This window comes from Mastigoproctus giganteus, chromosome 10 (assembly GCF_048544385.1).
Source record: "Mastigoproctus giganteus isolate SK-2022 chromosome 10, ASM4854438v1, whole genome shotgun sequence".
Taxonomy (NCBI): Eukaryota; Metazoa; Arthropoda; class Arachnida; order Uropygi; family Thelyphonidae; genus Mastigoproctus; species Mastigoproctus giganteus.
This window is the reverse complement of record NC_143584.1, coordinates 175,234,874-175,262,036: the sequence shown is the minus strand read 5'-3', so window position 1 is coordinate 175,262,036 and position 27,163 is coordinate 175,234,874. Positions and strand designations below refer to the sequence as shown.

General features: G+C 36.6%; 1 protein-coding gene across 1 annotated transcript in view; it reads right to left on the bottom strand.

The window, feature by feature from the left end:
- Positions 1–292: 292 nt before the first annotated feature.
- The window catches only part of LOC150079543 (heat shock protein 60A-like), a 141,202-nt gene continuing 114,331 nt past the window's right edge, over positions 293–27,163 (bottom strand). Inside the window, exons 10-12 of the mRNA XM_090383571.1 lie at positions 23,743–23,917; positions 13,359–13,537; positions 293–696 (exon numbers count right to left, since the gene is read on the bottom strand). Of these exons, the coding sequence (XP_090239697.1) occupies positions 553–696; positions 13,359–13,537; positions 23,743–23,917 (498 nt within the window). The 3' untranslated portion in view covers positions 293–552. The remainder of the gene's footprint in view (positions 697–13,358; positions 13,538–23,742; positions 23,918–27,163) is intronic.

Genomic DNA, 27,163 nt, shown 5'->3' with positions numbered 1-27,163 from the left:
TCAGTAACACAATTGTCAAATCAAATTACAACAGTCAGCCAGACAAATGTCACATTAGTGAGGTCAAGGATAAGAATATTTATGCCTGCACAGCTGAAGTGTAACAATTTTTGAACTTACTCTCTTACCGATTTATCAAATTCATCCATTCCTTTCAATGGATACAAGGTCAAAAATATGCCAATACATCCACACAATAATGTAATGATTTTATTTCAATTTCAACACCAATACTATAAGCGTTGATTGCAAATTGATGAAATATGTATGATTAAGAAAGTAATATAACAAATACATAAAAAATATTTATTACAACTTTTTTGACCAATACTAAGAGTGACAATGAAGATGAGCAACAAATACATTTATGGGTCCACTATGACCAGCTTAGTTTAGAGGGCAGAAAAACTGAAGTAGTGCAAATTGCAACTTAAATGCAAAGACGACTATTTACATCATAATGTGCATGAAGCACCTATTCTGCCCATAAAATAATTATTCGTGCTCCACACATGATCGGCTTCACGTGCACAGCAATATCACTTCTAATAATTACATGCCCATTCCTCCCATTCCACCCATACCAGCCATCTGGTGATTAGGCTGTTCCTCTTTAGGCTGTTCCACAACTACAGTTTCTGCTGTTGTTAGCAATGAAGCAACACCTGCTGCATCCATCAATGCTGTACGGACAACCTGAAATGAAATCAAAACTTATTTTAGCTAACATGAGATATCAATCTTATGTGCAGATATTTCAAAGATTTTATAATTAAATCATCTGTTTTAATTATGTACCAATTTAAAGTAGTGCAAATTAATGTAAAGAACAGAGTAAAAATAAAAAAATTAACACCTTTTCAAGCAGAATAACATTCGTTGTGTGGCAATAATGAAATAGTAAGGATAGCTCTGTGGAACGCTAAAGTTTACACATACTACAATTGATGATGTAAAACATTTGATGGCATGCCCCCCACACACAAATTATTATTAGTAGCAGTACGGATAAATGAAGCATGGAAGTAAGCTTATACAGCTGTAGAAAAAACCTAGCTACCTCATCTGTTCACCTGCTCTAATATTTACAATTCTTTCCTGAAATTTATTCAAAGTACCCATTCCCACAAACAGATGGTAGTTTGTTCCAATATTTAGTAGTTAGTCATTGGCTCAAACATACACCATTTCTTGAAGCAAACCCTTTTCAATTTAGTTTATATCCCCTTGTGTGTATGCACACATATGTATGTCAATCCATTTTAATGCTTGATTCCAAATGCTACAATTTGCAGAACTAAAGTTTTTTTGTGGTAAGAGTACCCCTTGATGTTCTTGACTAATCTGATTGCTCTTCTCTGCTCCATTTCAAGGGACCCACTTCTTTCTCAAAATCAGGCCTCCAGATATGTATGTAATATGGTTAGTCCACATCTGAATTAATGACTAACCACTGCTTTATACAAATGGAAAAATCACCTTTGTCCCAGTTGGCAAAGTTGCTGTATATCATTGACAGAACCCCCATAAGCTGTTCTGTACAATTACCCATAGGACTTTGTTTTCCATCACCTTGAAAGTGTAGTACCACCGACTGGTATGATATTCTGGGATTACCTCTGCCCATATGCAGTACCTTGCATTTACCAATATTAATGCCTCAATTGTCACTTATCAGCCCATCTGCCTAATTTTGATAGCTCTTGTCTTGGTGTAGTATGCCTTGATTCTTGTCATTAACCCCCCCCCCAACCAACTTTGTATCATTTGCAAACTTATAAAATGTAGATGTCAAAACTGGTATAAAAATCAGAATAGCTCCCACTGATATTAACAAATAAAGAAAAGGCATTACCCTTGTAGTCCACCAAGAACCTCAATAAAATCTTGCAATCACTGCTGTGTTGAAATGTGTGAAAAAGAGCACAAAACCTAATACTTAGTGAGCTAGAGCAGTACCTCAACCTGTGGGTTTGCAAAATTTAATAAGCCAGGATCACATTAAAAACGAAATGTAATAAATGGATAAGTACTTTTATAAAAAAAAAAAAAAATGCATGCCTTATTTTACTGCATTTTCTTATTTAATGCTGTGTCGTGTGTTTCATTAACTTTCATGTACATGCCAAAACTACTTTTTACTGTTAAAAACTGTTTAAATGGTTGTTCACATCACATAACTATTACTGCCGTTCATGTTCAATTCTAACTTTATCCTGTAAAAGATTGCTGTTCATGGAAAATTTACATGATATGTTAGAATTGCAAAGTTACCACTGTATCCTAAGAGAAGATTCCACTGTTGCAATTTAGGGTCTAACAGTTTAGCATGATTTTTGGAGATTTAGATCAACCAATGATACGATTCCATTATTCTTGTGATACCACATGAAATGTTGACATAGCTGAATCCAAGTCAGGTTCATGAGCAGATGACAGTTCATCACCAGATTCTATCTGAACCCAAGTCCAGGCAATGTAATGCATGGCTGAGGCAAGTTAGTATATTTTATGGTATATTACAAAATACCAGATAAACTTCACTTTAACCTGTTACACATCATTAAAATAGTAATGACATGTAACCCCCTACTAGGTGTAACAGGTTAAAGCAAAAAAAAAAAAAAAAAAAAAACCTAACTCAATACAAACTCATTGCTAAATCCAAATTTTGACACGGAAGAAATTTGTTCATGTCAGTAATCAAAATTTCTGGAAAATGTTCACAAAACTGCTAGAAACAAGTGACATGCTCCTATTATAACACTGTTATAAGTATAAGTAATAACATGAATCTTTCTTGGACAGATACTGTTAATTCGATTCTGGATGTGCTCTTCTTACCTGATGATCCCCATTTATATTTGCCACCATAACGATATCAAATCATGTAATCATTTTATTTCCTCAGTCGCTATTCCTTTTACCTCTGCTGAATTATCTTCTGCCATTACCAGACTTAAACCTAATTGGCATCCTCGCAAAAATGTTATTGAAGGGGAGTTCTTGATAAAACTTCACTCCTGTTCAAACATTTTTCTAACTTTATATAATGGTCTATTTTCCCCAAATTCCTGGAAATCTGCCATCTTAAGAATTCTGAAGAAACCCAGCTAGTCTCCTAATCTTCCATAGTCTTACAGACATATTGCTTTGTTATCTAATTTTGAAATCATCCAAGAACATTTGATTTCACATAGAATCATGGCTTTGCTTCAGGACAAAGACAGCCAATCTAGTAATCAGTATGGTTTTTATTCTGGAGCTAGTACTGAAGATGTCCTTGTTACTCTTCTGAATTTCATTAAAGAATCTTCTTCTAAATACGTCTTTTATATTGACTCCCTTTGGTGGGAAAGCACGAATGTCTTCAACTCGGAATTGCCCTGCTAACCTATACAATCTTATTAGAAATTATTTTTCAGACAGGTCTGTTAGAGTTACATCAAATTTTCAGTTTCTGAAAAAGTCTTACATGGATGTCCACAAGGGTCTATTCTTGGGCTCTTGTTGTTTTGGAATCTTATTCTCAAATCAATGTAATGGTTTTCCCAAATTATTCATCAATTGCATACACAGATGATTTAGTTTTTTTTTTTTATAGAAAATTTTGCCATTCATCAGAATAAAGTGCAGATTGTGTTCTTCAACAACTTTCTAATTGGTCAGCAGTTAAGCTTACTATTTCTCAAAGTACAACTTGTATGGTGGTCTTCAAAGGCACCCTTTCTATAATTTTTTTTTTTTTTTTTTTTATGTGAACCCTAAACACGAGAGGTATTAGAGCCTATAGTACCTAGTACCGTGCTTGGGTTGGAGGTTGAGAAAACGAAAGAAGATATTTGTTGACATTGGACTTGAACTTCTGTAGATTGTAATTTTCAGGAAATACGTATGAAGGAAGGTTGTACCAGAAAACAGCAGTTGAATGAACAAATGAGGAAGATGAAAAGTTGGCTCAGTGGGTTTGAAGTTGGACAGTAAATGGATGTTGGCTGGTGGCGGCACATGTTCGGACTGTTTTGAAAGAGAGAGCGGGAATTATAGAAGCCAATTCAGAAGAACAGTACCCATGGAAGTATCTGTAGAAGAGGCATGCAGCAGAAACATTACTTCTATGAGAAAGCAAGTGGAGAGACTCTGTTAGAGATGAACCATTAATTACCCTAACTGCCCTCTTCTGAATGGAATCAAGAAGCCTGAGAGAGGTTTTGGGTGCACCACCCCAGTTGTGGGAACAATATTCCATGGCAGGGCGGATTTGCGAAATTATACAGAGTGAGCAGCTGTTTGGAAGAAAAGTAATGCCGAGAGCGAAAGAGAAAACCAAGGTTTTTAGATGCAGAGGAAGCAATATTTGTAATGTGCTTGTGCCAAGAGAGATTAGAAGTCAGGGTAATCCCCAAAAGAGATACATCTTGTCTAGAAATCTGGAGTGTCACTAAAGATAAGCATAGGAGCAGAAGAATCCTTTTTGCAAGATATAAGACAAGACTGAGTTTTAGAAGGGTTGAAATCAACTAAGTTGTCTTTGCCCCACTGGAGAATTACCTGAAGATCGGCATTTAAGGAATTGGTAGCAGATTTTCGAGAAGTTGAAGCTGATTGAGCAGGACAAGGTTTCTCAAAATGGAAAGTGGAATGCAATGTGCTATCATCGGCAAAACTATGGACAGGATTTCCAGTCAATGGAAGAAGGTCATTAATATAGAAGAGGAAAAGAGTGGGGGAAAGAACTGAACCTTGGGGGACACCGGCATTAGTGGAGAAGTTAGAAGACAGAGAGCATCTACCATCACCCTCAGTGAGCGATCCGAGAGAAAACTGGATAACCAATTACAAAAAACAGTTCGCAAACCATAAGATGGAAGCTTGAGATGTCAAAAGCTTCCATCTTAATGAAGCTTTTGATCAAAAGCTTCCATAAGATGGAAGCTTTTGATCGCCTTTGAGATGTCAAGAGCAACTACTTGTGTTTCACCGAACCTTTCCATTGAATTAGTCCATAAATGGGTAACATAAGCCAGAATATCACCAGTGGATCGACATTGACGGAATCCATACTGGCGATCGTTGATCAGACGGAAGGTTTCAAGGTAGTTTAAGAGTTGGCGGTTAATTGATTTCTCCATTACTTTAGAAAGAGTAGAAGTAATTGCAATGGGACGATAATTGGATGGGAGGGATTTGTCACCATTTTTAGGAACTGGCTGGATATGAGCAAATTTCCAAGCAGAAGGAAAAACACCTTTGGAATAAGAAAGTAAAAAAAGGCGGCAAAGAATAGGAGTAAGTTCAGGAGCACAGGTTTTGAGAACAAGTGGAGAAATACCACAGGACCTGGAGCTTCCTTAGCATCAAGATTCATCAAACTCCTTCTGATATCCTTTTGACGGAAGACCACTAGGAGGCATTGAATGGAGTGTGTTGGGAATGGTGGGAGGTGTTTTACCAAGATCATTGATACATGAGCTGGAAGAAAAATGGGATGCTAGCAGGTCAGCTTTATCCTTGGCTAAAGTGACAACAGAACCATCTGATTTGGACAGTGGTGGGAGAAGAGATGGGCAAAAGTTGCGGCCAATAGCCTTGGCAAGAGACCAGAATGCTCGGCTACCATTAGAGCAAGAAGCAAGTTTTCTACTCTTAGCCTGTTCAAACTCTAGTTTGGACTGATTAATAACTGCTTTACAATTGTTGTGAGTGCTTTGGTGTAGGCAGAAAATGAAACTGAAGAATTAGAAACAAGCCATTTACGATATGCAACATTCTTCTCTTGAACAGCCTTAGCATATTTACTGGAAAACCAAGGTTTAGATAAAGGACGAGATTTTAAAGTGGAGTGGGGGATAAAGGATTCCATTCCTGCAAGAATAATTTCACTGACACGATCTGAGCAAACGTTGACATCAGAAGTTTTGAAACAGTAATCCGACCAAGGAAAAGAAGTCTCGCAAGTCATCCCATTTTGCATTCTTGTAATGCCAAACAATATGAGGTTGGGAATAGCCATGAGATAAAGGCTCCATTGGAAAAGAGACAATCACCAAGTTGTGATCTGAGGTGCCGAAAGGACCACTCACTTCAACTGTGTACTTAGAAGGGTTTTTTTGAGAAAAGATCAAGCGTGTTGGCTGTATGGATAGGATTGTCTGGTATTCTTGTAGGTAAATGAACAATCTTTGTGCAAGGTCATTAGTAATTGCAAAAGCCTCAGCATCTCGACCTGCTGGGTCGGTGTGACTAGAAAACGGAAGCCAGCTGGAGTTGTGAACATTAAAATCACCAAGGAAAATTACCTCACTGTTAGGAAAGTTGGACTGGAGAAAGTCAAGTTGCAAAGAGAGGAAGTCAAAGAGCTCCAAGTGATTAGTGGAGTTGGGAGAACGGTAGACACAACAGATGAATCTGACACAATGAGGTAGAGTTTTAAGCCAGAGGAGATCAAAGAGAGGAGATTCCAAATTGCCAAGTCTCTAACAGGGAATATCAGAATGGACATATGCACAAGTACCACCTTTGAGGCGAAAGGAATCATACAGCGAATAATTTGGGCATCTCAGATGAGCAGTACTTGAATCAACCGATAACTGAGATTCTGTCAGAAAAAGTACATGGGGTTTGGCAGACTGCAAATGGAAATGGACATCGTTGAGATTAGAATTGAGACCACGTATATTTGTGAAATGAATTAGGAAGTGCTTGGGAGGTTTAGATCTTTTCGCAGATAAGCTTGCTCTATTAGTTTGACAATTCATGGTGTATTCAATAGTTAGAAAAAGTGGGTGGGACATGTATGAAGTAATGAAATTTTTGGATATGGCGTACACGTGATAAGAATATACCCAGACCCTGAAATAACGTGGCCTCGACAATGCTCCCCGCATACACACTACTCGGACTCCCTCCAGTCACTATCTGGCAGAGTAGAGGTAGCAAGATTATACACTAGCTGATCCAGAAGACTCCTAGAGAGTTACCAATAGGTTCGGTCTGGTGTACTAACTAGCGGCCGGCCTGCGAACACAGTTTTAGAGCAGTACCCTCAAAATGTAAGGAATATTGGATCTCGCCACAACGTTCATCATAACCTCAAAAGTCATCAATCATACTGCATGATGGAAGAGATAGGGAAGGGTTGACCAGAACTTAGCTTTAGAGACTAAACATGGGTTCCACTACTTCAAACCTCCAATAAACAAAGTGGTGGTATTTCACCGGTTGATGAGAATCAACTACCACCTACTACTGCCTGGTAACATAGAGGGGCGGCGTTCCTCCATGTGGTGTGGGTGCCACACCTCGACCCCTGCTTACGTTGGTTCACACACCTGGGTGGTCACCCACCATGTACTTGTGCATGGAGGATATACACAGGATTACTAACAGTCGCACCATCGAGAAGGTGCAAGCAGAGGATTTGGCTGTCACAGACCATCCGGACTTCGCCGAAATTGGGTCCACTTGACTTGAGTGTCACTCGAATATCAGTTCAATCAGCATTTTAGACTCCCAGGTAGCAAGTATAGTTTGACTGGCATATCTGAGAGAATGTCTGTGACAAACTCAAGGACCAATTTGCAAAGTTACCATTGTATCCTAAGAGAAGATTCCACTGTTGCAATTTAGGACCTAGCAGTTTAGCATGATTTTTGGAGATTTAGGTTAACCAATGATACAATTCCATTATTCTTGTGATATCACATGAAATGTTGACACCAAACATAAAAATTAATGGTAAATCTCTCCCTTTTGTAACTACCACAAAATTTCTTGGATTACTGCTTGATAATCACCTTACCTTTCTTCCCCATCTGAATCATCTGTCTGACAAAGTTAGAAAATTTGCCTTTCAAATTGTTCACATTTCCCATCAAGACTGGGATCTGAACCATAGGATTTTGCATACAGTGTACAAACTGTTGTTTTACCAACTACCACTTATGCTGCTGCAGCCTGGTTTAGACACGCTAAATTGCTTTCAATTCTGCCCAAGCTTAGTTCGATCAAGTGTAGTTTCCTCCTAGTACTCATTAAGGCCTGTAGACCTGTTTCTACCTCCGTCCTACAAGTACTTTCTGGTTTACTACCTTTAGACTTATATTTAATTTACCATGAACTTTCTTACTCCAATCTTAAAGGCCACTCTGCAGAATTCAAATTGACTTGTTCTCCAGTGCTAAACAAGAAAACCAACAAATTTTAAAATTTGTCATGATTGTTGTCAATCTTTGCTGATCTGATTCCCAAAAAAGGTTTAATTACAGGTTTGGTTGTTTATTCCAGAAGTTGCATTTGTTAATAAAAATGCACTCATAAATAGCTTTCTCCTAGCATGTTTTCTAGCTTTCTCTTAAGATGGCACAGTTCCTTAAATTTTTAACCTTCCCAATTCCACCTGTCCAACTCTGAACTTTGTCTTTGTGGTTCTGTCAAGGATTCTACCCACGTTATTTTCCTCTGCCCCAATCACAATGAATTCCGTTTACAGTTACTGTCTCTCACTTGTGCTGTTACTCCCAGTCAGGAATCTGTTTTCATTTCCTCCCCTATTTTCTTTATCCCTTCAGAATTTAACACTCTACATTTCACAAGAGAGAACAGTTATTGTCTAATTATTTTGTATTTATCAATTTACCTAACATAAAATCATTAATAATTCCCAAATTCTTTCAGAACCTCATCAAGCTTCTTCCCTAAATTTGTTAAATTCTTAATTTTAAGGAAAGCAACCAAAGGTTTATTTATCTCTATCAGCCTGGTAGCACAAATGGTAAAAACTGACATTCAACCTCAACTGTTTGTTCCTTATTCTTTTTACTGTGAAATTTTACATTTCACGTTTTGTAAATAGTTTATAATCAAATAGCACCTTTGTTTTCTTTGGATTTTGTGGTAAAGATTCTCTTTACCACCTTCAATGTTTATTTGATTCGAATCGAAACACAAACGTTATGAACTCTCTGACAACAACATCACTTATGTCATTATATTGAAAAATTCATTTCATTGAACACCTGTTTATGTTTTGGACTGAGTAGAAATTAATTGTTGGAGTAGACATTTATTAAAATTTAACATTACTTTAACTTTTGTTGCAAACAGTTGAGTGATACTTTTGCTTAAATATTTCAGGTTAGCTATCTCTAAGAGATAAAAGCTAAAGGTTATAATGATTTAGGCACCAACATCGAGCCATGATGATGAAGAGGTTGAAGAAATGTACACTGAAATTGAGTCTTCTAGATGAGCAGAAAACCCATTACACTATTATTATGGGGAACTTCAATGCTAAGGTTGGAAAAAGACAAAACAGCACAGAAAGGGGAACTATAAGAAATTTTGGAATTGGTGAAAGAAATGAAAGAGGTGAAAGACTTGTGGAATTTGCAGAATCTAAAGGACTGTCAGTAATGAACACTTTTTTCAAGAAAAGGGTGAACAGAAAGTGGACATGGAAGAGTCCAAATGGATTAACACTAATGAAAATCGACTTCATCTCACTAACAGAAGATATACTGTGAATGATGTTACCGTCCTGAATAAGGTAAATGTTGGAAGTGATCACAGAATGGTAAGATGTACACTTGATATAGATGTAGGAAAGGAAAGGAAAAAATTGACTCAAGTAAATAATACAAAGGTCTCTGAGATAACAGAAGAGGAGAAAAAGCAGTATGTACTGGAACTTAAGAGCAAGTTTGAGCTTCTGCAGACTGCTCAGGACCAAGATATCGATGAGGAATATTACAACTTTCCGGAAGTGATAAAGCCCAAGAAACCTATAGGGAAAAAGAAATACAACGGAGAAAAAATTAGTCAAGAAACACTTGTCATGATGAATCGAAGACGACAAATGAAGAGCAAGAAAAACACGACAGGGAGAAAATTGAGTATACTGGGTTATGCAGAGCCATTAGAAAGAGACTCAGAGAGGACATAAGATGATTTAACACAAGAAAAGTAGAATAAGCATTAAGGGAAAACAAAGGATTTAAATCAGCAGCCATGAGCAGTAATACAGAAAGACAAATGATACTGAAACTGAGGAATAGTGATGGTGTACTTATAAACAGCAGAGAAGGCATAATTCAAATAGCAGAAGAATACTATAGAGAATTATACAAGGAGCGAGGGAATGATGCCAGCAGTGGGGAAGATGGAGTGCAAAGTAGCAACATGCATTGAAGAAAATGAAGAATCAGATAGCCCCGGGGGAAGATGAAGTTACTGTAGAGTTGTTAACATCGAGAGGAAGAGACATAACACAAAAACTGGCAAGGCTCTTCACAAAGTGCAATAGAAAAGGTGTGACGCCTAAGCAGTGGAATAATGCAATCATAGTTTTGCTGCATAAGAAAGGAGAAATCGAAAATTGGAAATTATAGACCAATTAGCTTGTTATCCCACATTTACAAGTTGTTCACAAATGTCATTACTAACAGATTAGAAAGAATACTTGATGAGAATCAGCCGAAAGAGCAAGCTGGCTTTGGGACAGGATTCTCAACTATGGATCACCTTCACGTAATATCACAGCCAATTGAAAAAGCAAATGAATATAAAACATCATTATGACTGGCATTTGTGGATTACGAAAAGGTATTTGACTCCATACAGCACAAGGCAATGTTTCAGGCACTGGAAAGACAAGGCATAGATACCCTGCATATTATGATTTTGAAGAAAATATATGAGAGTGCTACCTCCTTTATTAGACTAGACAAAGACAGTAGGAAATTTAAAATTGAGAAAGGAGTTCGACAAGGAGACACAATATCTCCAAAGCTGTTTACTGCTGCCCTTGAGGAAGCTTTCAGAAGATTAGACTGATCGCAGAAAGAGGTCAATGTGAACTGAGAGTACCTAAACCATTTACGATTTGCAGATGACATTGTTGTCATAAGCCACGATCCCAAACAATTAGAGGAAAATCTTAATCAGTTATGCAAAGTAATGATGAACAAGTATGCCACAGAAAGAGAAATAATGATTGAAGGAGCTGTAATTGAAAAGGTGGAGTCATATACTTATCTAGAACAAGTTATTAGCTGTAATAATGATAAATGGCTGGAAGTCAAGAGAAGAATAAATTTTGGATGGATAGCATTCAGGAAATATAGTCACATACTGAAGAGCAATATCCCAGTTTGGCTGAAACCTAAAATAATGAACCAATGTATACTCCCCCACCATGACTTATGGAAGTGAAACTTGGGCACTCACTAAAAGAATGAAAGAGAAGCTGAGAACTACACAGCAAAGAATGGAATGAATTATATTGGGAATCAGACTGTTAGATAAGAAGAGAAACACATGGATTAGGCAGCAAACTCAAGTAAAGGACATTCTTATCAAAAGTAAAGAACTAAAATGGTCTTGGGCAAGACACAGAGTTCGAAGACATGATGGCAGATGGACTAAGAAAATAACAGAATGGTACCCAAGAGGAGCTAGAAGAAAACCTGGAAGACAAAGGCGGAGATGGATAGTTGAAATTCATGAGTTTGTGGGTAGTAAATGGATGGCCAGTGCTCAAAATAGAAGGAACTGGAAAGTTGCTGGAGCGGCCTTCATCCTGCAGTGGATTAAAAATAGCTGATGATGATAGGCCTAATGACTCTGATGAGTTTAATAAAAAAACTGTACAGGGAAACAGAGTGGGCAGTAAATTGAAGAGTCTTATAGTGGGGGATATTAACTGGAATTTGTGGGTTGGTCGCTTACACACTAGCAAGGCTTTTGTGAATTCAAGGCTTCTGTTATTTTAAGAAAATAACAGAATGGTACCCAAGAGGAGCTAGAAGAAAACCTGGAAGACAAAGGCGGAGATGGATAGATGAAATTCAGAGTTTGTGGGTAGTAAATGGATGGCCAGTGCTCAAAACAGAAGGAACTGGAAAGTTGCTGGAGAGGCCTTCATCCTGCAGTGGATTGAAAATGGCTGATGATGATCTCTAAATGGTTCCTGTTATTAAATTAAAGTAGCCGAGTGGTCAGGAGCAGAAGTGTAGCAACATTCGCTCTTTGAATAGACTATAGTTCAAGCCCCTGACTGCTAAATACAGTTGATTTGCCAACCCGCATTGGACCAGCATGGCAGATTATTGTCCATTTCCTTCAACATGAATTGTTGAGGATTCCATCCTGCAGTAGATTGATAATAGCTGCAGATTTATTTTATGATCAAAGTTTCCTTTAAATTGATGGATTAATAAAATAAAATAAAAGGTTTCTTTTGTATTTCTACCATCAGGCCTGTCCTGTTTAGGTCTACTTTTTTTGTTGTCCAATCCCTTCGCCCCCAAACTGGTTTCCCCGGTCAAAGCTACGCAGTATGTGGGATTTTAATGGAAGTAGCTGATAACAGCACTACCTTCAGCAGATGCAGGATATTTTGCATTTCCTTGGGACCACTGCTTCCTGGTGGCTGGAAGTCCAAATGACAAAACTCTACATAATCACACAAACAATATACCCACACACTGGCCTAATTTTACAGTCTATATCAACACAGAGAAACAGGTTAGAGTTGAACTGACACTCCAGATGCCACCATTCATTACAATAGTATAAATCTAGAGCTTAAGAGTTTTCACTCATATATTTTCCTTTTTTTATATATGTTTGTACATATATAAAAAAGTACATATATGCAATCAAAACACATACTTTTGTATATGTTTTAATTGCATATTTTCTTCTCTGTCATCCTACTCTTCTTGTACATAGCCAAAGTACTCTTTCCTTTAATGCTTCCTAGACACACCATTAATCCACTTTCTTTCCCTTGGTCTGTCACTAGATCAATACCTCTCATATTTGTTTTGAATATCTGCTAAACTGATCCTCTCTACATGCCCATACCATTTTAAGTTGGGTTTGCTTACCCTTGACTATTATTTCACTTAAAGATTTTTTCCAATTTTGGTTAATTTCTTTTACTTTGTCTATAAAACCCTTATACAATTTAGTCAGATTCTTAGATTTTGGAAGCTATTTAACAGCTTGCCATATCACCTCATTGCAGATAAGATAATTGTTACAAACTTTTATTCCCCTAAAGATTATCCTTGATACAATATTTTTCTAAAATTCGAAGGAACATTTTTCCAGTCTCCAAAATTATGCCGTAAATTCCTTTCATTGGTATTCTTTTAATGGCTAAACTCTCTCTCTAATAATGCTGCTAATAAATAAATCCCTAATGTTTATACAACGTCCAATTTGCTTCATTATTATATACCAAATACTCCTCTATTGAATTTGAGAATTAACTGCTTAATTTCAATGCATACTATTTATACAAATCAAATTTTAATACAAGACTACCAATAATACAACTATACAAAAATTACCTTCGTAGGATCAATAATACCAGCCTCAATCATATTAACATACTGGGCCCTCAAAGCATCATAACCAACATCCACTGGAGAATCAATAACTTTCTGAACTACAACTGCAGCATCCACTCCGGCATTTTGAGCAATCTGCATACATGGCATTTTTAAAGCTTTCCGAACTATTTCAATACCTGGGAGAAAAAGTAAACAAGTAACATTAATTTTTTTCATGCATTGTAAAAATACCACAATAAAATGTGTAATTACACAATCAATAATTAACTGATAATCTACTAAACTACAATACTCACCCCAGCATACTGTGCTATCTGCATGCATGGCATTTTTATATAGAGTCCTTCCATTGGACATCTCAGCTGTAAGTGTATATGTATTTATCAAAATATAGTTTGCTGTGATGCTGATGATGTAAAATTTGAAAATGTTGTCATGTAGCTTCCACTCTCCCAAAATTGATTGCCAAAAGCACATCGACAAATGTGATATTTCAATAAATATATTCAATTAAAACTATAGCAACTTCTTAGATGCAACCTTATATAATGCTAATAACACTAAGAAATAATAAAAACATCTTTTGGGGCTTCCAGTTTATAAACTCCTTATAATCCCAGATGCACAATTCAAATGATTTATGCATATCTATGAGCTTTATCACTTGCCATCCATTTGTAAGTCTATGTTCAGTTTCCAACACAGAATGAAAGAGCTTCCAATCGCTATCTCATTTGGGATTGAATGGGGGGTGTGGATTTCCTCTTTCAAAGTTCTCATTCCACAATCAGATAAAGTGAGTTCTCAAAATGCATAATTCATATCACATAAAGCATGCCAATAACCATATTATAATTAGCCACTCAATATAATTGGGAAGTGAGTTGGAGATGACTACCTAGAAAAAACAATTTCCCTACACTTGCAATTGACTCAATGTTCACAACATTTACAAGGAACAGTGACTTTAAACTTATGATTTTATCCCCAACCAAAAAATCCCTATTGTAGAAATCCTGGGTGTGTTAACTTCATTGTGACAAGCAAACAAAAAATCTTCATTTAAAATACCCTGAATCTTGATCACAGCATAATGCCAGAAGAATTGACAAAATGAAAAGCAAGTTTACTAGGAAAAATGAGTCATCAGCTATGCATGTACACTCCAGATTTGTTAAAACAGAAATAATATTTACACATTTTCAAATTAAAATCATCCAGAAGACTAAAAAAATTCTCACATAAGCAGGCCTGCATAGCATACTTATCTGCCTTCACCCAAAAGGTCTTTTGATCCAATTTTAATTCATTCAGCATGTCAACATCACAGATCACTGCCCTAGAGTGCAGAAGGGGAGAGGGGGTATACAAAAGCACTCCCCCAACAAAAAAGTATATTGCATTTATTATTTTCGCCTTCATTTTTTACATTTCCATAGATAAACAGATGTGAAGTAAAAATGGAAAAATTAAACTGATCACTAAGTAAGTAAAACAAATCTGAACAAACAGCAAATGCATATAAAAAATTAGTGTTTGTACTGATGTTGAGAATACTCAACCAAAAATTTAAGTAACTTTTCATGCCTGAAATTGTGAAAGAAGAAGTCAAACCCTTGTGAACTTCTCCCATTTCATTTTAATAACCTAGAGTAAAAAAAAATAAATAAATACCGCACAGCTTACTTATACTAAATACATACACAGTCTGTTCTGGCCCGATCAAGCGGCTGCCCCAATTATCCGAAGTTTCACGTAAACAGTTAAAAATACAATGTATCTCACCTTTACAATTGGTTCACTGTACAATCAAATCACGAACTCACCATAGCAAAGTACCGTTCACTATACGATGTGTAGTAAGCGCCGGTCATTGTGATCACATTTGTCAATTGAATTTTAATTCTATTAAATAGCAATTCTAATTAGAGAAAATAAGAGGAATATTATCCACAGGCTATAAAAGTAAAGATATATTAAGTAAAAATTTACCCTTTATTACCTTACCAATTAAAAAATTAAATGATAGGTGAAAATCGGAAGAATATACGTGATAATCGGAATAATTAATTCGTACTGTAATATGTACAAACAAACTATAGTTGATATTTCTGTTCACTGACACTTGTGGGTGGGGGTTAAAATTTAAAACAGTAAAAAGATAAGCAATCAATAACAAAGAACACGGCACACAAATTTCATGTAACACGATATGTGCAAGTGAGAACGAAGTCACTGCTTACAAAGCTTTAAAAATAGGAATGAAGAGAAGATTCTGAAAATTAATTTTTTTATATGATTGAAGATTTCATGGAAGTGTAAACACATTTCACCCTAATAACCCGCAGAATCCCAGCTGTCGGTATTATCGCAAATTCAGTAAGATCGAGTTTACTGTCCGTTTATGATAGATTTCACTAACAGAAAAGCCCAATAAACAGATGACTGCTAATTGTTTTTATTGTTTTATGGTTGTGACCTCCAGAATTGACTGAACCACGTGGTACTGTCGAAGACAATCGTAGGGCAATCTCCAGTGCTGCAGTCTCCTGCTCCAATTAAACGGCATGCTGTCCCAATTAAGCGAAGTAAGCCCTGGCTATTTTCTCGATTGGTTTCTGTTTTTTAAGATTTGCCCCAAATAAACGGCTGCCCCAATTACCCGGTGGCCCAAATAACCGGAATCCACTGTATTTCAAGGAGGGAATAATCTGACCTTTGATTCACTACCAAACTATATAAAATTTTTAATGTCAAGTATAAAACCCCAAACCTGAATTACAGGCACATGCTTAGGGCTAGAAAGACACTTTAATAGCCTGAATGGCTGCAACCATTACAGCCATGTAAACATGGTTTGTCTGTTTGTTATTTCGAGCATTAGCAACTAAGGCCATATTGATCCAGGATATCAGGATATGCATTGGTCATTCGCTGACCTTTCCGCATCCTCCGTATTCAGTGGTGACGAGCTCGAACCCCGGTCTAATCAAGAAGCTTGTGCTACACACTGCTGCTCCTTCCCAGTTGGCTACGGAGGCCCCTGTGTAAACATGGCTGGTTGTATCAACACAAGTGTGTACAATCAGGTTCTGTTACTTTTACCCGGTGCATTATTTCACGATTAGTTGAATATATGTTGGCACAACTGAAGAATAAATTGCATACAATGACACAAAAGGAAATTAAAAGAAGTGACTGACCACTTTTTCTAAGTCTAGCAAAGCAGATGTTTTTCATGAAGCCATATATATGAAAAAAAATAAATAATAATAAAAAAAACCTTGAGAAGTTTCCTTTATAAGGAAAGTGCATAATCAGTACAAAATTATCAACAGGCATCAAAACTATCCTAAGAATGGGTAATAATAATAATTTTTTTTCCCCTTGCCCCTTTCCCATTTTTTGGGTCAGCTTTTTTATTGTTTTGGCATGCAATTTTTATGGCCAGATGCCCTTCCTGATGCCAACCCTTACCCTTTATCTGGGCTGGAGATATGCAGTGATCATTCCCTGACCTTCCACATCCTCTGTATTTGGTGGTCATGGACTCAAACCCCGGTCTAATCAAGAAGCATGTGCTATGCACTACTGCTCCTGCCCACCTGGCTACGGAAGCATCAATGGGCAATAATAATAATTAAAAAAAAGCAGAAAAAACACACATCTTGGAATGAAATAAAATTTTACTAACTAGCTCTACAAGGCTCCACAATTTCTAAAAACAAGTTATGCCTTGATTCTTGGCTGGACTGAACATTACTGACAGAAAAAAAATTAGAAAAAAATAAATTAAGAAAAAGTGATTCACAAACAAGAAAACCCAGAAAGAAGCCCATTCTTGGTGAAAAACAGACACCAATATGAAGAGTATAGGTGACAACACATTTCTATATTTGGCAGTGGTGGTACTAAAAATGTGCCAACAACCATCAAATACTAGTTAACAGAATGCACAAGTTCAACAATGAAGCATTGTTGATGTCATGATGTGGGGATGAACACCAATGGACGGTGTTGGATGACCACACATTACTATTGGCACATCAATGCAAAAGAAATACCTATTAGATTCTAAAATGGAAAATATTATTAATCAATGACAACTACCACAGTACACAAGTAAGTGCATCTTTTAGCAAAAACAAGTTATGGGGCACCTCGTCAGAGACAAAATAAGTATAAAATGGTTAAAAACTATAACATAAATGTGCACATATGGCCAAACCTAAATCCAACTGAAAATTGCTGGTCAAGGCTGAAAGTAATTGCTTCCTACCAAAACCACAGAAATAAAAAAATAAAAAAAAATAATAATAAAATAAATGTGAGCAAGACCACAGTTTGGAATTGGTTCAGGGTTACTACGTCTGAAGAACTACAATGTTTAGTATATTCTGTGCCAAGGCAGAATAAAGATCTTTAAGGCAAAAAGGTTTTCCATCAAAATAATATAAAAAGTTTTAAACTCAATTACAATCTTATTTTGTATTTAGTCTTCTTTTTAAGTAATTTAAAAAAAGAGAGAAGAGATTTGTTTAATTGTAACTAACATTTTTCACTCAAAGTAAAATAAACATGCTGAAAGAACACTCCAAAGTCAGGAATATGACACAGTAGTAGCAGTGGCAAATGATGCAAGAAAGCAAGCTTATAAAGTATTAGCAACCCCCCCTTCACACATCATCTGTCCACCCCATCCAATAATCTGCCTAGTTCTTCCTCGAATTTATTCAAACTAGCCACTTCCACAACAGATGGCAGTTTGTTCCAACAATCAAACACCTGCTGGCTGAAGGCAAACTTCTGCATATCTATCTTGCAACCATCCCTCGCCAATTTGTATTTAGGTGTAGTCTAAGCAAGCAAAATAATGTCGTCGTCATTGAGTCTACTCAGTCCATTCAAAACCTTGAACACCTCATTCAGATCACATTGCAGGTGCCTAGTAACCAGATACTACAATTTGCAGCACTGAAGCCTTCATTGGTAAAACCACCCTTTCGTTCCATTCGCCAATCTCACTGCCCATATCTGCATCCTTTCTAAAATGAAGCCTCCAGACCTGTGTCATCGACCCCATTAGCTGCCCTGACAGCCAGTCCACATCATCAGCCATTTTCGATCCACTGCAGGATGAAGGCCTCTCCAGCAACTTTCCAGTTCCTTCCGTTATGTGCAATGGCCATCCATTTACAAGCCACAAGCTCATGAATTTCATCTATCCATCTCAGCCAGTGTCTTCCAGGTTTTCTTCTAGCTCCTCTTGGGTACCATTCTGTTATTTTCTTAGTCCATCTGCCATCATGTCTTCAAGCTATGTGTCCTTCCCAAGACCATTTTAGTTTAGTTTTGATAAGAATTTCCTTTACTTTAGTTTGCTGCCTAATCCATGTGTTTCTCTTCTTATGTAACAGTCTGATTCCCAATATAATTCGTTCCATTATTCGCTGTGTAGTTCTCAGGGCCCAAGTTTCACTTCCATAAGTCATGGTGGGTAGTATACATTGGTTCATTATTTTACGTTTCAGACAAAAAATTGGGATATTGCTCCTCAGTATGTGACTATATTTCCCGAATGCTATCCATGCAAAATTTATTCTTCTCTTGACTTCCAGCCATTTATCATTATTACAGCTGATGACTTGTCCCAGATAAGTATATGACTCCACCTTTTCAATTACTACTCCTTCAATCACTGTGTCCCTTACTATGGCATACTTGTTCATCTTTACTTTTGTTTGAGCCGTATTCATCTTTCCACTAACTCTGCATAACTGATTAAGATTTCCCTCTAATTCTTTGGGATGGTGGCTTATGATCACAATGTCATCTGCAAATCGTAAATGGTTCTCCATTCACATTGACTCCTTTTTGCGACCAGTCTAATCTTCTGAAAGCTTCCTCAAGGGCAGCAGTAAGCAGCCTCGGAGATATTGTGTCTCCTTGTCGAACTCCTTTCTCAATTTACTACTGTCTTTGTCTAGTCTAATAAAGGAGGTAGCGTTCTCATATATTTTCTTCAAAATCATAATTTCTTCAAAACCAGTGCCCGAAACATTGCCTTATGCTGTACGGAGTCAAATGCCCTTTCATAATCCACAAATGCAAGGCATAATGATGTTTTATATTCATTTGCTTTCTCCATTAGCTGTGATATTACGTGAAGGTGATCCATAGTTGAGAATCCTGTCCCAAAGCCAGCTTGCTCTTTCGGCTGATTCTCATCAAGTATTCTTTCTAATCTGTTAGTAATGACCCTTGTGAACAACTTGTAGATGTGGGATAACAAGCTAATCGGTCTATAATTTCCAATTTCTGATTTATCTCCTTTCTTATGCAGCAAAACTATGATTGCATTATTCCACTGCTTAGGCATCCCACCTTTTCTAATGCATTTTGTGAAGAGTCTCGCAAGTTTTCGTGCCATGTCTCTTTCTCCCAATTTTACCTTCTCTGCTATTTATAAGTACACCATCGCTATTCTTCAGTTTCAGTATCATTTGTTTTTCTGTATTACTGCTGATTTAAGTCCTTTGTTTTCCCTTAATGCTTGTTCTACTTTTCTTGTGTTAAATCTTCTTATGTCCTCTCTGAGTCTCTTTCTAATGGCTTTGCACAACTCAGTATACTAATTTTCTCGTTGTCAGTGTTTATCCTGCTCTTCATTTGTCATCTTTGGTTCATCACGACAAGTGTTTCTTGACTAATTTTTGCTTCTTTGGATTCCTTTTTACCTATAGGTTTCTTGGGCTTTATCCCTTTCAGAAAGTTGTAATATTCCTTGTCGATATCTTGGTCCTGAGCCATCTGCAGAAGCTCAAACTTGTTCTCACGTTCCAGTACATACTGCCTTTTATCCTCTTCTGATATCTCAAAGACCTTCGTATTATTTACTCAGGTCAGTTTTTTCCTTTCTTTTCTGACATCTATATCAAGTGTGCATCTTACCATTCTGCGATCGCTTCCAACATTTACCTTGTTCAGAACGGTAACATCATCCACAATATATCTTTTGTCAGTGTGGATGACGTCGACTTCATTAGTTGTTAATCCATTTGGGCTCTTTCATGTTCACTTTCTGTTCGCCCTTTTCTTCAAAAAAGGGTTCATTACTGACAATCCTCGAGATTCTGCAAATTTCACAAGTCTTTCACCAATTCCAAAATTTCTTATAGTTCCCCTTTCTGTGCTGTTTTGTCTCTTTCCAAACTTAGCATTGAAGTCCCCCATAATGAGAGTGTAGTGGGTTTTCTGCTCATCTAGGAGCCATGGTGATGAAGAGGTTGTACATTTCTTCAACCTCTTCATCACCATGGCTCGATGTTGGTGCATAAATCATTATAACCTTAAGCTTGTACCTCTTAGAAATCCTGAGTAGTCTTGACACCCTTTGTGATGTACTTTTGAAATCCAAAATATTGTTTTTCTTATATCTTTATGGACAAGAAAGCCAACTCCACCTACACCCCTTTCACCGTTTCATTGGTGTACAGCAATTTCCACATAAGCTTATAAGTGATTCATTTCTTCTTCTTGTTTCAGCCAAATCGATGATATTTCAATTCACATTTTTCAACCCACGAACAATCTTATGTTGTAACAGGTCAAGTTCAGTTTCCATGCATGGCAGCCTGGTCGTATCCAGAGATTCTTTGCACCCCCTGCTTCCACTCTCATCCTCTCGCTGCCATAAGAGGGGAAGTGAAAGCCGCCAGGGACTGAAGACCATTTGTTTCGTTGTGCTGTCACGTGCTGGAGGGTTTGGTATTTTCCTCTTCACACTGACCAGGCATCTTGAAGGGAACCACTCTACACATTCGTTGCCACCTAGGTGATGTAACAGGGCTTACCATCGAGAAGGTGTGCATGAGTGGATTTAGGGAGGCAGGCCAACCGGACTTCTCCTAAACTTCTGAGATAGAAAGATATTGGATCCATCAGTGTTTTAGATTGTGTCTGATAACACACAGAATACCTGTTCCCCTCTAAGCCTCCACACTACTCACTGTATTCAAAATTTCCCCTTTTCACTATTATGAGTATATATAACACAAAACAAAGTAAAATGTACAATTTTACAATTACAAATAGCAAAAATATATTTGTTATTTGGTATTTAGGAGCATTAGCAACTAAGGCCATATTGCTCTGGGGATATGCAGTGGTCATTCCCTGACCTTTCCGCATCCCCCCGTATTTGGTGGGCACGGGCTCGAACCCCAGTCTAATCAAGAAGCGTGTGCTACGCACTGCTGCTCCTGTCCACCTGGCTACAATATCAAAAATAAATTTTATTTATTTCTTTTGTATTACATATACAGCTCACCCTGCTATAATACATAACATGCATTTGGGGGAGGGCTCCATAAAATATAATTACCAATACTTACCATCTTCAAAATTATTTTTTATCAATACACATCATGCTTTGACTGACAAGTAGCATATTAAAGCTAAAGTGGTTATTAAATAAAAATTGCCTTTTTTTCTTCTAAAATACCTGTAACTACTCATCAGATCATCCAATTTTCTTTTGAATGTACAGCTTTTTGTGTGTCTGGATCAATGTCAAAAACCACTTCTGCCAAACAATTAGCTATTTGAAACTATGCTGACAATTCCTCTACAGAAATTGTTTTCAGTGAATTTCTTCCTTGTTCACTGTTTGTGTCATTGGGTGACAAATCATATGTATTTCTATTAAATCTTCAATTGTTAACTCTTCCATTTGACAAAATGTTCATTGTTGTTGTAGTGGCATTATCTACAGAACCTTCAGATTTATTGATAGATTCAAGCCAAAGCTTACTCCAAATTCCATTTGTACTGTATACTGTCAGTGTCTTCCACACGTATTGCATATTGTCATAGTGTTCTTTTTGTTACAATCTTTCCAGAATAGCCAAATGCTAACCTGGACTCCAGATTTTGCATTTATAATTTGCTTCGTTGTTTTTGTAAATAATAACCTTATACATTGCTATGCCATTGCATCTAGTAGTCAAAAATATTATTTTTATGCATTGATGTTATCCAAAACAAGTAGCACTTTGTTGTCCAGATTATTTCATTTGTTGTAATTTTCCCAAATGGCAAAATGTTATCAAATCATTCTATAAAGGTATCTCTTTATCCATATGTTTTTATAACTTCATAAAGTTACAGTCAAAGCATTACTGGCAACTTTCTGCACTTAAGTGAATAAACTAAAATTCTGAATGTAATGTGGTCAGTCCTTGATAGAACTAAAATGTAAAATAACCATGTCTTTAGGTGTCCAAAATTAACTACACTCCTGTATATTTACAATTCATTACACATGCATATTTTATATAAATATATATTCTTGATCACCTTTTAACATGCTCAATGCCTAAATGCACCCAAGTAGCATGCAGTAACACATGCGAGCGGTCAACCAATGATGAGTGACCACTTGAAAAAAATAAGCAGTGAAAAATTAACAACTACTCTGTACTGGCATGCCAAACACCTGGTAGTAATGCCTGTCTTTGTTTTATAGATCTGGCATACAGTTTTTTTTTTTTTTTCTCTCTCTTGAGTTGATGTTACATAAGCACAAAAGCAAGTGTTTGTTTTTAGAAATTAATTTCAAACTTTTAATTTTCAGCCGTCATGTACAAATTTTTGGATGCTGGTGGGGGGTGTTGGAACGTTGATCTCCCCAACATTCTGAAAATGACACACTGAATGGGTTCTCTCACATTTATGTAGCAGTGAAGGTGTTAAACCCAAAGATTTGTCCACATTCTTCAGACAGAAATGTTAGCAATGTTAACAAGTTTACTTTCTGAATTCTCAAAAAAGTATACTTTTGAGATTACCAACTTCTTATAACAAATGTACTTCCATATTGAAACAAAATTCACAGAAAAATCAATTTACAGTATATTACTAAAGAGGCAACAAGGAATGGCTCGGTTACATATCAACACCTTTTAATTACACACATGGCATCAATAAAAGCGATGTCATGTTGTCACTGGTTCCTGTAGATTTTTGTCACAAATTTCTGTATAAGGAGTACTGTATATAATTACTGTTGTCTTTACAGCTTTCTTGCAATAAAATGTCACAATGGAGAATTTTAAAAGAACAAAAATAACTGAATTAAAAAGGAAAGTGATCCTTAATGCAGGTTTTACTATAATATGCCATTACCGAATGTGAAAAATTACTGTTAAAAGGGGGATTGCCTTATACAATGAATTACACAACCAAGTACAAATTTAAGGCAAAAAACAGAAGCTGATTTATAGGCAGGAATATATGATAAACATTTGTACCATTTTCAAAATGGTCCAAATATTTACCATTCTTTTTTGGAAATAGGTTTCAAGTTACAAGGAATAAGTACCTGTTTTATGATCCTCATTTTCTGGTTTTAATTCATCCAAACAGTTTAGACATCTAAGGAGTGCTGTGCCACCTCCAGTTACAATACCCTCTTCTACAGCTGCTTTTGTAGCATTTAAGGCATCATTCACACGATCCTTCTTTTCATTTACTTCAACTTCACTGGACCCACCCACCTAGAAAATAATAATTATTATTAATAATAATAATAATAAAATATTTCCATATGCACTAAACAGTAAGTGGCAAAATCACAAGTATTTCACAATCAAATTATTTTCATATAGAAATTAAACATTTTAAATCTGGTGGACAACATAAATGCAATGTGTTTCATTAAGAATTAAACTCTCAATGAAATTAGCTACAAACAGAATTATTACTGAACTGCAATCAGCACCATCTCAGATGTTTAAGAGAATGTGCAGCTAATATTCATATCAAAAAACAGAGCTAACCTGATATCTAAAAAGACTTATGACTAAAAGACTTACTAAACCTGATATAAAAAAGACTAACCTGATATATAAAGCCTTGAATGGTTTAAGCATGCTCAATGCTGATGGGATTCTTCCTCTAGCTCAGAAAAATCACCTGAGAGGGCATAAATTCAAATTGAGGAAAGACAGATGTAGGATAGACGTGCGGAAATTTGCCTTTAGCCAGCGGGTGGTTGGTTGGTGGAACAGACTTCCATCCCTTGTGGTGAAGGTTGATAGCCTAAATAAGTTTAAGGCTCAGCTGGACAGGTATTTTGAACGAACAGAGGGGTGAAGTGGAAGTGGTTTTTTTTTTTTTTTTTTTCTTTTGGCTGATGCTGCATAAGCTTGCTTTCTTGCATCAAATGCCTCTACTAATGCTAATGCTATCTAATTTGGGGACAACAGATCACCCACTAGGCAAGTCTCAAATTATGAAATTTCACTCAGTTAAAAACAGGGAACAGGCAACACATATCCTTTATGCTTACAAGTTCCTTTTAATGTCGCTTACCATTGCTGGAGGAGGAATTCCAGAAGTCCCTTATGCTCTGGATATCTCAGTTGACACCCAGGAAAGATTCACTACATTCATAGCATTTTAACACAGATGGCATTGGTAGAAAATCTAATTACATCATACAACCAAAGTATTCAGACATCCCTCATGCACACACATTGGCTCAGCCACACAGATTATGAATCTTATGCCTCTGCAGCAGTATGTAGAACCTAACGAGTTGGAGATAACTCAGAATGGTAAATGGATGATGCATCACAAAAATCTGTGTACATAGCACCTTGTCTGGACCTTCCAAAATCCATTACAGTAATACATTACAGCAAATGCTATATAAACAATGGAAGACTCAAACAATTTCTCACTGGGATACATAAAAAGGTCTGGACAGCTTCAAACCTAGAGCATGTTTGAAAAAACACAAAGAGGGTAGTTCATCCCTCTTGCATGTCACCTAAGAAAAACAAGATGTCCAGGAGGCCACAGGAACATCTGTATGACAATCATGTAGGAAGCCTTGCATTCAATGGTAGGAGAGCTTTAAGTCAAAGTTACAGTCACATAAGAAAGTGTTATCACTGTACTCCAGATTTCCGCAAAAACAGTGTATCTTCTCAATGATGAAGTTTTGTGGAGGAAAGCTAATGATAGAGAGCAGTTTCAAACATGATCTGTCAATGATAGTACCTGAAACTGAGATCCATTATTTGGAAGTTTGGACAATTATGTGCTACCCACACTGTGAAACAGGCAACTGCTTTGCACATGAATGTTACACCAAATCATTGGTATAATTACTTTTACAAATTGATGTGGTTTTCATTAAAAAAAACCACATAGGTTCAAGGAATATTTAGTATTAATGTGGCAAATGACACAAGAAAGCAAGATTAGATTAGCATCAGATTTAAAAAAAAACACACACCATCCCTATATCACCTGTACATTGCTTCTAAGAGTGTCTAGTTCTTCCTTGAATTTATTCAAATTACCCACCTTTACAACACCACCAGACAGGAGTTTGTTCCAACAATCAACCATCCACCCAGCTGAAGGCAAAAACCTATACATTCAACCTGCAACCATCCTTCCTCGATCTGAATTTATGCCTCTTCACATGTGTAGCCCAAGCAAGAGGAATGATTCCGTCTTCCACCAGCATGGAGCTTACTCAATCCATTCACTTATTGTTATCATTTTTTTGTTTCAGTTAGGAGAAACATGTCTTCCAGACACACAAAACTGTGTGTAAGTCAGAAATTTGTTGATTATTTACAACCCTGACAAAGCCAAATGTTTACGACCTCTCCCTTGTCACGTGAAAACAGTACCTTTTAGCTTCTAATCCACGCCATGTGTCTATAGCTTTCAGGAAAATGCCTGTAAACAAAGGCAACCGAACAATCAAGAAAATGGTTTTGCTATTGGGCTACAGCTTGGGGAAAGTAACAATTTAACCCGCCATTGTAAAATTTTACAAGTATGTACAACAAGTTATTGATGTTTAATAACAATGTCAAAACATTTGAAGCTTCCCCACAAGGGATTACAGTGTACATGTGCAGTACTGTATCCACTGTCTGCTTTCCACAAATAGAAATATCACATAAAAGTAGGGATTCAAGTTTGAGCAAAAAGAATTCTAATTCTAAGTACTTATGATGCATTATCCAAGTGTAGTCAGAGAGAAGCTGCACTAAAACTGTTTCACAGCATCTTTTGTGTAAACTTTTAAAGAGCAGAAAATCTCACAAATTAGAGTGACTGAGAATGACAATCTGAACAGGAAAAGAAAAAAGATGTGGAAAGAATAAACTTGTGGAAGAAGTGCTTCTGAAATGGTTCACAAATGCAAGATTAAAAAAAAAAAATGCACCTATCAGTAGAAATTTCCTATGCAAAAAGGGAAAGGAATTCACAAATAAAGTCTATTTTTGAACAGATTTAATGGTACAGGCTACATAAGCCTAAAATAAACTAAGTAAAAGAAGTTAAAAAACAACCTTCATAAATGGGAAAAGTATAAGTAAGCATCCACATGTCCTCAGAGGGACAAAAACCAACTAGGTGAATATAAGAATACAAGAGTGCATATAAAAGTGGATGACATCTCAAATATTTGTTTCTGAGGGGGGGGGGAGTGCTTACCCTGATAACTACAGCTCATCTGAATAGGCAGTAAAACTTTTCTTCCAGCAAACACAATATCTATAGTGCAACCTTTGGATCAAAGAACTAAAGGTTTTCAAAGCATTGTACAGGAGTGCAATGCAATGAAAAATTGCAGACACCAAAGAAAGTGATAATGCGCAAGCTAAAGACAGCAAAAAGAATTAACTTTATGCAGTACACATAATGCTAGTGCTTGGTATTTAATTTCTGAACAAGCAACCAGAAACTGTTTTTGTAAGGCCAGATTTATT